The 13,128-nt window shown below is 40.4% G+C and overlaps 1 protein-coding gene and 1 long non-coding RNA gene across 3 annotated transcripts in view; one reads left to right on the top strand and one right to left on the bottom strand.

The window, feature by feature from the left end:
• The window catches only part of lekr1 (Leucine-, glutamate- and lysine-rich protein 1), a 114,288-nt gene extending 110,373 nt beyond the window's left edge, over positions 1 to 3,915 (top strand). For both annotated transcript variants that reach the window (XM_067419084.1, XM_067419083.1), the window contains exon 12: positions 2,796 to 3,915. In XM_067419084.1, coding sequence (XP_067275185.1) covers positions 2,796 to 3,203 — 408 coding nt within the window. In that variant the 3' untranslated portion in view covers positions 3,204 to 3,915. The remainder of the gene's footprint in view (positions 1 to 2,795) is intronic.
• The window catches only part of LOC137043045 (uncharacterized), a 29,738-nt gene extending 25,705 nt beyond the window's left edge, over positions 1 to 4,033 (bottom strand). The window contains exon 1 of the long non-coding RNA XR_010898409.1: positions 3,909 to 4,033. This is a non-coding gene — a long non-coding RNA (uncharacterized lncRNA). The remainder of the gene's footprint in view (positions 1 to 3,908) is intronic.
• Positions 4,034 to 13,128: the final 9,095 nt, after the last annotated feature.

The following is a 13,128-nucleotide window of genomic DNA, read 5'->3' as shown; positions in this document are numbered from 1 at the left end:
GTTGAATCACGAGTGATAAGATAAGATATGAAGCGTTTGGTTGGGAGTGGTGATTGTGTTTAGATGAACTAGGGGTGTAGCCTGATTAAACCAGAGCATTCTCAGTAGTAACCGAGTTATGGTCTGGCAAAGCTTCATAGACAAATCCTTTCCAACGGGGCGTCACCAACGGACGATGACGTATGCAGAGCGATGGAGAAACATCTGAGACAGCAATTATGTGTTTGTGATTTCAATGAAGATGTTGCAATGGCTTCTGATGACTTTTGTCGTTGTTGTAAAAGAAATATGATAATAGCTGGTGTCCACCACCACTCCATCAACATTTGTGCAACCTAATAGCATCTCAGACCGACTGAAACATCTCGGATTGACAGTCGAACAGAAAACATCGAGCTCTGATCGCATTCGCCCCCGCTGTAAGGCATTTGTATTGTGATTAAAACGCCATATGCAATATTTGTATTCATATAGAGTCTTTGGGAAATTGTGTCTCACAAACTTTATTCAAATTCAGTCATTTCAGTTGTGTTAGAACATTTTCAGACTTGAGCATAGTAATGCTAGTTATCTATTTACAATTATTTAATATTTTACTACCAGATCTGGTGTGAGGAAATAAGCACAGAAAGGCCAAATATATAGCTGTTGTGTGTGTTAGCACATGATCTCACACTCCATCCTCCTCCTGCCGGTGTAATCCACATCTGGCAGCCGAGTGTTGATCTTTGCTCTGGGTTTTAACGAAAAGGAAAAGTTTAAATCGCTTAAAACAGACTAGAACTGGTAAAGTGACGGTTCTGATTGGTGGCGTGATTTCGACGGATTAGAAATGGGCTTGAATGGGCTCTTTACCTAGCCTAGAAATCTAGACGCACCCCAGCGGCAGCAAATTTGATCTGCCCGCGAGTGTCGTCTAGGAACTCTCAATACCCTTCTGAGCTGTGTTCCTCAGAATCTGGACGGGCCAATCACATCGTGTATAGAGTCGGTGGGCGGGGCCATAATGACGCCGGCCGAGTTGCGTTTGCATGCTTCTAGTAAACACAGAAACTGGCGAACGGCGGTCTTTCGAATCAGCTTTGACCGCAACTCTGGAAGACTTGGAGTTAAGCTTTCCTCTGAGAAAAGAACAAAGAACGGCACTGAAGTCATTCTTAAAAAGGGAAGATGTGTTCAGAGTTTAGCCGACCGGATACGGCGAATGTTTAATCTGTCAACAAGCTCTGCTTCACCTTCGTTGCTCTGGTTGGTGTAGCGCTATCCTATCGCGTGCGGAGGGAGTTTGAAAGACAACCGTTTATCCGCCCCTCAGATTGAGCTGTCAATGGTGAGTTTCCAGACCAAACATCTTGATGTGGGTCTGGCTTGTCAGGCTACTCCGCCCCTGCAACACCACCAGACGTACGGCGTACCACCAGACTTCTTGAAGAGCAAATCTAAATTTGCCAGAAGTTGTCTAGGCTTTCCCAGGCTACTAGGGGTGTGCAATACTGCACAATTTGGTATCAATCTGATGCCAAGTAAATACAGGGTCAGTATAGATACTTTTTACATTTAACACTCACGCACACACACACGCACACACACACACTCACGCACACACACACACACACACACACACACACACACACACACACACACACACACACACACACACACACACACACACACACACACACACACACACACACACACACACACGTCTCTCCAGTACAAATTTGCTCATCAGGTGTAGATTAATTTGTATGTTTTTATTTTAATATGCTGCTGAAATTGCCCCCGATCACACAGATCTACAAAAACGTCTTTTGCTGTTTTGTGCCAGGTCAGGAGATGGCTGTAATGAGGAACGCTGATATGGGAAGGAGGAGGCGGGACCCGGTGAACCTCTAAGGGCTTTAATGAATAAATAAACACAAACTGGAAGTAAAAACGGCAGCCTCTCACGGACAAGTGCTGCACACACACATAATGAACCATAAACCAAACTAAACTAAATCCAGGCCTGGTCCTCTCTCATCCTGCACTGTCATCACTCCTCCTTTTCTGCATCTGAATTCCTCCATGAGACACAGAGCTCGCCTCTGTTCTCATGGTCCCTCGGCCCGTTCTCATGGTCCCTCGGCCCGTTCTCATGGTCCCTCGGCCTCGCAGCTTACCACAATGGTGATGCCACTTTGTGATTAAACTATATAATAAACATGTGCATGACATCGTTTTCCCAAATTTGCAGAGACGATAATGATGTAGTTTTCAGAAACTTGCACTTTTGAAAGCCTGTTTTAAAAAGTTTGCCTTTCAGGCCCCCAAAACGCCATTGTTGTGTAAATGAATGGCCATTAAAAGTTTTCAGGGTAACAATTTACAATAAGGAGCTCTGCCAACACACGTCTTAACATCACATTGCCAAGCCAGAAGCGAATCATGTTTCTCAAGAGTAACCAACAACCCACAGGAAAAACTATTTGTTCAAAGGCATGAAAACCGACAGCAGAAGAAGAAGCTTTGACATATTCTTTATAGACATCATTAAAATGCTTGCCAAAAGTGTCCAAAATTGGTTCTAGATTTACTGTAAATTGAGGTTTAAAGCTACTGTTTTGCATGTACAGCCTTTGTACTTATTGTAGAAATGACACTAACTGGGTACTAACCCTGTCCCCTTTCATGACTCAGTACTTTAGTGGGTAAGTTCATCAGATATTTCTTGTTAGGGTTGTATTGGCCTGTGGGAGTTGTAATGATATCTGTTTCTCCATCCCTCCGCCCTTTTTTCTCTCTTTGATTTATAGAGGAGCCTTCTCGAGGAGACTGTGAGGCGTGAGTGTGAAGAGAGGGAAGGACTGACAGCAGCGCTGACGCTGGCCAAAGAACATCTGCAGGAGCTCAGACACTGCAGCCCAAAACCAGTCGACTCCCACACACACACACGACTCTCCAGATCTACTGTTATGAAGTCGGCCCACCTCGTCCCCAGACTCAATCCCAGCCCTCCACACCTTCAGACACACACCCTCAGGACGTCATCCAGACAGCGTTTGGCTGAGTGTCATCCTGCTAGCGTGGGAAGAAGTACAGCATCCTGGCATGGATCATCACAAACACAAACCCTTCCCAAAATCAGCACAGCCAGAGTCGCTTCAGTGAACGATTTGTGCAAAAGCCTGGCCACGGTGAGGAGCAGACAGGACAAACTCTGATTCTCTCTATAAGGATTGTGTGCTCAGGTGAACTCTAGGTGTCACGTCTGTTTTATGTTTTAATGTCTTTTATTTTATATATTGTCATAGTGTAGTGATTTATGGTCTGAAATATTAATATTGAGTTTTTTGAGTATGAGAGTGTCAGATGATTCCTTCCTATATTACGGGGCACCAGCCGAAGGATTTCATCTTGACAAAGAATAATTATGGAACATTTTTGGCTGAATTATAATTATATAAATTATAGGAAGTTCATCATCATCATTAATCAGATTCTGAGCCTCTGATTGTCAACAAAAGAATGACAGTTTGCAATAAAATGTATTTAGTGTAAATTATAAGACTAAATACTAATAATAAAATGGATCAATAATCAAACTACTACACAAATGGATGTTAATCAAATGAATGCCAAGTAAATGAGACGAGATTGGACGAAGCAGTGAATGGGGAATAAGCAGTCTTTGGGGGAGTCAGTCGTGGTCTTTCTGGTTGCTGGTATGAAACAGTAAATGAACATGTACTATGAATACAGATAACATGTCTAATGTGTCTATCTGACCCTAGAAAAACAGAAGCATTCTCATATAGCAATAACCTAATGCAAGGCCTTTGTTAGAGGTTTGGTTAGCTTATATTTACGCTCTACGTGGTCAGGTGGTCAGTCCGGTAATGCGATACGTCTTGTATATTTCCACTTACAGTGGGAGTAGACTGCATTATTTTCCAACAGATGCAGAGCTGCACAGAGTGCTGCAGGTTCACTGCTGGTCCTTGTGTAATCCGGAAAACTGTCGTTCAGGCGTGGTCCATCCGCAGGATCCTTTGCAGACTGAAGGCTTTAACGGCAAGAGTAAAGCAGGTAAGGTGTTGATTTCTGGAGCCGGAGTCCTCAGCAGGTGGGCTGCTTGAGGGTCCATGCGGGTGAAGAGTATAACCGTGGTCGTATTGTTGTTCCTTCGCTCGTCAGGTCAGAAACTCAGAACGAGGGAGTGTTTGCATGGGAAAGCTTTTATTTCTTCCAGTTGGGGAGGGGATTATTCATTCCGGTTGCCGTACTGTAGTGTTGTGAATGGGCAGCGTCCGCCCATCATGTCACACCTTTCCATCCTGTGTGGGGCTTGTTGCAGGGGCGGCGTTTGCGTATGGCAGAGTATGGACGTTACCATAGCCTAGCATTTAGACAAGCAGGTTAAATAAATGGCTTATGATGCTTCTCAGCAGTTCTGTTGCAGCCTTGAAAAGCACGTTTAAACTTAAAGGGTTACTTTAGCGATTTAGCATGTGGCTTTATATTAGTAGAAACCCGGTAGTATTTTCAAATTATCGTGCTTCCCCCCTCATATCCCCCTGAGACGAGAGAATTATCCAAGTTATTTCTTATTTCTGGAAAAAATCCTCAGATGAAGCAAATATTGTCATTTTGTGTCATCAGAGGAATTTTTGTCAAGAGGAAAAAGACTACAGCCAGCAGAAGGAGCTATTTCCACATGTTATCAAGGGGTGGGAGACACGTTCAGTTTTTAATCATAGTGTCTATTCTCTAACTGAATGAAATGATTATTACTATGAAAATCAAATTGATGGTGGAGGTGCTGCGGTGGGCAAGTGATGACTAGTAGTCGTGGCTTTGGGAGTGGGCTCATTGGGCAGCGAAGCAGGTGCATTCTGGGAGTCGTTGTCCTTCATCCACATGGGCCAAAATACATTTTCTGGCTTTTTCAGTCTAGAAAGTGCCAAATTCAAAAATAATTTCACATTTCTATATTCTACTGCATAAATGACCCAGTTTAAATATTCAACTTCCCAGCGCTGAAGTACCTCTTTAACGCCATGTCCTAACCAGACGTGAGGAAACAAGATTTTCAACTGCAAATCAGACTCGACCCCAGATCAATCAATCAAAAATCTCAGCCAATCAGATGAGCGTGTTGGCGGGCTCTCTGCAAGCGCACTGACTGCATTCGCAACGAAACTGATAAGTACAATATTGAATTTCTCAATCATACACAATTTTATTATGATTAAAAATACATACTAAGGGACTGAAACTATTTTTATTTTATCATAGAATACACTTCACCTTGACAGTTTGAACATAGTTGTTTTCTTTAATTTATTTTCAAGATCTGAGGTAAATTATCAATTGTTGCTTTCAGTAAGGCTATGTCTATAAAGGTCATGAAAATTTATATTCAAACTTGCTTTATATTATTTTTTACATTAAATAAAGCACATAATCTGCACTTGTCATATTTTGTATATTGTTTCAGCCACAAATAAAATTTGCGCAGAAATAGAAATGTGTCACTTGTCGCATTTGGTTAGGACACAATGAAGGCTTATATATATTTCTGTATTTGCATTGTTGTTAAGTCTGTTGTTAAGTTGTTAACCATATCCTAGGTTTTTGTGAATGGCCGTCACTGGCTTGTTGCATTGTCCTAAAATACACAGCTAAATAAAAAGATAAATTAAAAAAAGTTGAACCTTGGAAATACAAACCTGATTCCAAAAAAGTTGGGACACTGTACTAATTGTGCATAAAACCGAATGCAATGATGTGGAAGTTTCAAATTTAAACATTTTATTCAGAATACAACATAGATGACACAATAAACGTTTAAACCAAGAAACTGTATAATTAGAATGGAAAAATAAGTTGATTATAAATTTCAACACATCTCAAAAAAGTTGGGACAAGGCCATGTTTCCCACTGTGTGTCATCCCGTCTCCTTTACATAACAGTCTTCAAATGTCTGAGGACTGAGGAGACAAGTTTCTCAACTTTAGGAATAGGAGTGTTGTCCCATTCTTGTCTAATACAGGCTTCCAGTTGCTCAACTGTCTTAGGTCTTCTTTGTCACATCTTCCTCTTTATGATGCGCCAAATGTTTTCTATGGGTGAAAGATCTGGACTGCAGGCTGGCCATTTCAGTACCGGGATCCTTCTTCTGCACAGTTATGATGTTGTAATTGATGCAGTATGTGGTCTGGTATTGTCAACTTGGAAAATGAAAGAGACTTTCCTGAAAGAGACGGCGTCTGGATGGGAGCATATGTTGTTTTAGATGGTGCCTTTCCAGATGTGTAAGCTGCCCATGCCACACACACTCATGCAACCCCACACCATCAGAGATGGAGGCTTCTGAACTGAGCACTGAGAACAACTTGGGTTGTCTTTGTCCTCTTTAGTCCGGATGACATGGCGTCCCAGTTTTCCAAACAGAGCTTCAAATTTGTATTCGTCTGACCACAGGACAGTTTTCCATTTTACCACACACCATTTTAAATGAGCCTTGACCCAGAGAAAATGCGCTTCTGGATCATGTTTAGATATGGCTTCTTTTTTGAACTATAGAGTTTTAGCCGGCAACGGCGAATAGCACGGTGGATTGTGTTCACCGATAATGTTTTCTGGAAGTATTCCTGAGCCCATGTTTTGATTTCCATTACAGTATCATTCCTGTATATGATGCAGTGCCGTCTAAGGGCCCGAAGGTCACGGCATCACATATGGTTTTCCGGCCTCGCTGCTTACGCACAGAGATTGTTCCAGATTCTCTGAATCTTTGGATGATGTTATGCACTGTAGATTATAATAACTTCAAACTCTTTGCAATTTTTCTCTGAGAAACTCCTTTCTGATATTGCTCCAATATTTTTAGCTGCAGCATTTGGGGAATTGGTGATCCTCTGCCTATCTTGACTTCTGAGAGACACTGCCACTCTGAGAGGCTCTTTTTATATCCAATCATGTTGCCAACTGACCTAAAAAGTTGCAAATTGGTCCTCTAGCTGTTCCTAATATGTACATTTAACTTTTCCGGCCTCTTATTGCTACCTGTCCCATCTTTTTTGGAATGTGTGAATCTCTCATGAAGTCTAAAATGAGCCAATATTTAGCATGACATTTCAAAATGTCTCACTTTCAACATTTGATATGTTATCTATATTCTATTGTGAATAAAATATAAGTTTATGAGATTTGTAAATTATTGCATTCCTTTTTTATTTACAATTTGTACAGTCTCCCAATTTTTTTGGAATCGGTTTGTATTTTATTTCCAAACGTTTCTCAAAGTCAATGTGACTTTTGTGTTCTGATTTCATGGAGACCATCTAACAAACTTGGCTTGCAAATTTAGTAAACCAGTAGTCATTTAAAAGTTCAGGGAACACACAAGGCATGTGACAATATAGGTGCAGTAACTCATTTCTGACAAACAGTTATTTGAAATCACCAAAAAAACACCCCTACCCAATAGGATCACATCCCTATATTGATAGCCCCGCCTCAAATTCACAAACGCTATCTAACATGATCACCTCCCCCCAATGAGTGGACACGCCCCTTACTGCTGATTGGCTAGTGTTTTGGTGCTCGGTCTGATCAGCTTTTAACAGTGTTTCTCAGAAATCATTTACTGCACCTTTAATTACCACAGGTGGAGTTTGTTATATAACATAGCAACCCATCACTGAAAGTGTGTTAAACCTGATATCAAATCCAGGATCAATTATATACTTTTTATATATATAGCATATATAGCATATAAACAACCCTAAAACAAAAAGTGCACTTAAATGTCTTTGGCCTGCCTGGTAACATGTCTCTTCTGTAATTTACGGCATTGCTGCAATAATATCAAGAGTTATTCACATTCACGTAAAGCTGCTGAGCTTCATCAGGCGTATTGAAAGCAGTGTTTCATCCTCAGTGAACTCGTAGCTGGATGAAGCAGCTGGAAATGTACATCCTTCTCGTACAGCAACTGTCTGACGTTTTTAAAAGTGGCACAGGCGAGATCGGCGGAGATGTCTGCACAGATCCTCAAGCCCTTATATTTTTCCTCATGTTGTCTGGCCCATTTTGGTGCTTTTTCCTCCTCCTAGAATTCATGAAAACACACAACCAGTGGGCGAGAAGCTCAACCTTCCTGTGTTTTGGACCCAAAAATCGATATGCTCGTTCCAGTTTGGGAGGTTTTTAAAATAAGACCGTCCTCTCTCACTGTTCTCCGTTTAACATCCTGAGATTTGCTCTCCTCTCGGTTATCCCAAGCCATCATCTCGATCCAGAAGTGTTGCGTTTTGTCTTTCAGAGTTTTGTCATGTCGGCCGCAGTCAGCGAAGTGAAGCGATCGCCCACGAGTGTCTCTGAACACGAGCATGAGACGTCGTCTTTTATTGAAGCTCATTGCTTTGCTAGCTCCGTTACTCTCTGGCTCATGGAGACGGCACAATACTGTTTCTCGTTGTGGGCTGGGCTAATCTGTTCTTATTCATCTTGATAAATCAGTAATAGGCAGCACTTTAACCCTTATAAAAACTGATTAAATAGCACTATTAAAGCGCATGTTATCATAAACTGTCAGGAGCTCTGCCAACACACGTCTTAACATCACATTGCCAAGCCAGAAGCGAATCATTTTTCTCAAGAGTAACCAACAACCCACAGGAAAAACAATTTGTTCAAAGGCATGAAAACCGACAGCAGAAGAAGATTTGACATATTCTTTATAGACATCATTAAAATGCTTGCCAAAAGTGTCCAAAATTGGTTCTAGATTTACTGTAAATTGAGGTTTAAAGCTACTGTTTTGCATGTACAGCCTTTGTACTTATTGTAGTAATGACACTAACTGGGTACTAACCCTGTCCCCTTTCATGACTCAGTACTTTAGTGGGTAAGTTCATCAGATATTTCTTGTTAGGGTTGTATTGGCCTGTGGGAGTTGTAATGATATCTGTTTCTCCATCCCTCCGCCCTTTTTTCTCTCTTTGATTTATAGAGGAGCCTTCTCGAGGAGACTGTGAGGCGTGAGTGTGAAGAGAGGGAAGGACTGACAGCAGCGCTGACGCTGGCCAAAGAACATCTGCAGGAGCTCAGACACTGCAGCCCAAAACCAGTCGACTCCCACACACACACACGACTCTCCAGATCTACTGTTATGAAGTCGGCCCACCTCGTCCCCAGACTCAATCCCAGCCCTCCACACCTTCAGACACACACCCTCAGGACGTCATCCAGACAGCGTTTGGCTGAGTGTCATCCTGCTAGCGTGGGAAGAAGTACAGCATCCTGGCATGGATCATCACAAACACAAACCCTTCCCAAAATCAGCACAGCCAGAGTCGCTTCAGTGAACGATGCCCATAGACCCTCACCTTGAAGAAATCAGGACAGAAGTGGTTGAAAGTGGACAAAAGAGACACCAGGTGTAAACGGGAATGTGACTCCCTCGTCTACTTGTGATTCGATCGACCAAAGCGCATCTTAATAGCAGCTGTAAACGGCCTTAGACCACCAGTTAAAGAAACGACAACAGCAAAAAACTAATTCTAAATGTTTTAATGATGCAAGACTTTTGAAAGTCATGTGCGAAAGCTTTTGACTGTTCTGTCCTCTGTGAAATCTGCTGTGAGTGTACACAAGCAAAGTTTTGGGTTGTACCGCTTTATTAATAAATCTTAACCTCTGAAAGCAAAAGCGGTTTTGCTTTGGCATCCAAACACGGCATCTCCACGACATGACGACAGCACTACAATTCACTCAAACGGCCTCTTCTTTCTTTGTGTAAAAGAATAAAAATGGAAAATGTACTGGTAATTTCCTGCCTGTACATTATCCAGTAATTTTATGGAAATTTCCATTAACCCTTAAAACACAAAACTAATGCAATGTGTAATTCAAAATACAGGTAATACACCTGTAAAAAAACAATACAGAAAATTCCTTCTTATTTATACAGTACATTGCACCCTCTTTTTTTTTTTTTTTTTTTTTTTTACAGACTTTATACTTTTATACTTTACTTTTTATGGAAATATCCCAAAATTTCACATTGTGACGAGGAAAGTAATACCTGGTCTTCGATCGAGGCATTTTAGGCAGATGTGCTCTGTTAGATAACCCTTTGTTGGAGGCTGTGAGCTTTGTATAACACGGCAAATCATAAACATGCAGACAGATGCATTACTCACTGAAGAAAACAATTATCCACCAGATGGAGGCAGAGGTTTTATCAAACAATACCTTGGCCTTAGCATGTTCATCCATCCATCCATCCATCCATCCATCCATCCATCCGCTTGTCCTATGTAGGGTCACAGGGATCTTGAAGCATCATATTTAAGGAAATAAAGGAAGTGCACATCTTGGCACATTCATTGAATGTGTTTCAGAATGTTTGCATGTGTGTGTTTGTGAGAGTGGTCAATAGATGGAGGGATTCATAACAGTGGAACAAAAGCCCCTCAGACATATTGGACTGGTTCGAAGAGCACACACCTACACACACAGATTCTCACACATATTTGTGCCGCCTACAGATCTGCACACTCTTAAACGTCACTGATGTGCCACCACCCTTTTGATTAGCTCTTTTTCCATCCATTTCTCTGAAATTGGTCTCATAAACACATATTTCCACACTGATTTATCTCTTCCCCCCAACCCATGACTTACAATGATCTTTCAGAGTCGAGAGTATAGGCATGCCATTGATGTTACTTAATAAATCAAACTTAATAGTGGCACAAATTGAAAGATTTACACTGGCCTTAAATTTCTATTCATCAAAGCAGCCAAACTGTTACATGATAATAAGAAATGTCAGCACATTAGAATGATTTCTGAAGGATCATGTGATACTGAAGACTGAAGTAATGATGCTGAATATTCAGCTTTGAACACAAGAATAAATTATATTTTACTATATAGGCAGTGTGGCCAAAATGATCAGAACACCTGACAGATCGGAAAATATTGGCCTTTTTTGCCTCCAAAATGATTTAATTTTATAATGTTCATGAAACATGCAGGTGGTTGCTCTGACCATCAAATACCAGATTAAGTGAGTCGCACTGTTTTATCCATATTCATTTTAATAGGCCTATTCGGTATTTGGTAGGCTAGGCTACTACTAGCATAGATTGACAGCTTCCCCATCTTGTCAGATCCAGGGATTTATTATTGTAATAGTACTATTTTCTAACGTTTAACAATTCCTCAATAATTATTTTAAATGTGATTTATTTTGTCATGCGTTAGATCTATTTTTTATTGAACAAATATAAAAGCAAATACAGTTACAATTCAAAAAAGAATTTAACTACAACAAAACAATCATAAACATCAGACAGAGGTAATAAAAAGGAACAAAAAAAAAAATGCATTAGAACTCTATTCTAATATTTATATCTTAAGTTAGGCTACGCAACGCCATTATAGTAACGTAACGTACGTTCTTCTTCGCGGCAATATCCGGATTCGATTCCAACTAGCAGCGCCTTTTTTGTTATAAAAAAAATGGCTTAACTGCCATTTATGACACATTGAAGAAGGAAACACGTCTTGACAAAGATGACAGGACGCCATAACGCTTTTGTCGTTTGAAAATGAACAAAGAGAATATGAAGATATTTTCAACATCTTCAATTCAAAACCCAGGCAAGGCAACTCCGACTTATTTAGAACAGACAGCCATGCAAGGTAAGCTCTATGGGGAGGTTTTTAGTCTGGCCCGCCGTGGCATGGCATTGCATGTAATATTTGAGAGCAAACGGTTTTCTGAAATGTACATAAGCCACAGTAATGGCAGGTTGTTGATAGGCCTACAGGACTCGGATTTCTCTTCGTTATCAGGATACTGGTTGGGTGTCTCTTCTGCATTGTTTTAGTTTCCAATGCGAATTACAGCAGCACATCTCTCTGGGCTGGCATAGTGTCAATATATTTCCTCTGAGAACTTCAACACTAATGCTATCCCATGCCTTCTGAATCTGCAACTGAAGCCAAAGGCTTTGAATTTACAACAGATCTGTTTCCACAGAAGGTGCTCCAAATGTGGTTAAGGTCCACATTTTCAATGTTCCATGAGATTCCTTCCATCTCAGATAGTTCTGGCAATAGTTCGAAGAATGTTTGGAAAATAAATCCAGGCCCAATAAGATGACTCCCAGGTGCCAAGTGTTTTAATAACTTTGGCGGCCAGCCTGCCACTGTATTACATTGGAAAGGTTATTTAAAATTGTAATAATATCCACTGATTTACTGCATTTTGATGTAATATAAATTATATTTGATGTAATATAAAATAAATGCAGCCAACAGAACAAATATTTGGTTTAAAAAAGAGCCTTGATCTGTTGTTGTTGGCACTTTCTGTATTGAATAACATTGAATCATTCCTCTTGGTATTTTGGGTGTGTATTGCCATACCCGGCTCATTTTTGGCAAGCATGTTTATTCCAACCTGCCCATCCGTTCAGTTAACATACTTCCAGATAAACTCTTGAACTTTGAACCAGAGACTTGTATTATTACCTTTAAAGAAAAGAAGAAAAAAAGTTTATTCAAGTGTGCTATTAGTATACTTCTTTTAAACAAAAAAATAAGAGTATACTTTCAAGTCTATTTTTTATGTACTTATAAAACTACACTTAAGTACACTGGCTTGTAGTATAAGTATATTTTTTCCACAGAATCCACACAGTTTTACATATACTGTCTTATGAACTTACATGGTTTGTTGATTTATAAAGAATATGCTCCTTATTCTGATTATGTGAATGTTTGTGTAGTCCACATAGGAATTTACTTCAACTAAGGCATTCAAAATTCAAAATATATATATATATAAGGGATAATGTCCACCCAGCCGGTTGTTATCGCAGAATAACCCCCGACAGAGTGATCAGGACCCCGAGGCGAAGCGGAGCATCACCCTGAAGCTGGGTGTACATTATCCCGCTTATTACACGGCTACTAGTCTCAAATAAATAATTATTAGACACAAAATATTGTCTTGAGATTAAATATTTTATTAGCTTTTCCGCAAAGCTTCCGTGAAGAAAAACAGTTCCAACCTGCTTTAAGCCTTTATCTTTTGCTGAAGATTTGCCATATGCCCTTGC

Source organism: Pseudorasbora parva, chromosome 16, assembly GCF_024679245.1.
Source record: "Pseudorasbora parva isolate DD20220531a chromosome 16, ASM2467924v1, whole genome shotgun sequence".
Taxonomy (NCBI): domain Eukaryota; kingdom Metazoa; phylum Chordata; class Actinopteri; order Cypriniformes; family Gobionidae; genus Pseudorasbora; species Pseudorasbora parva.
This window is presented reverse-complemented; position numbering and strand designations above follow the sequence as displayed.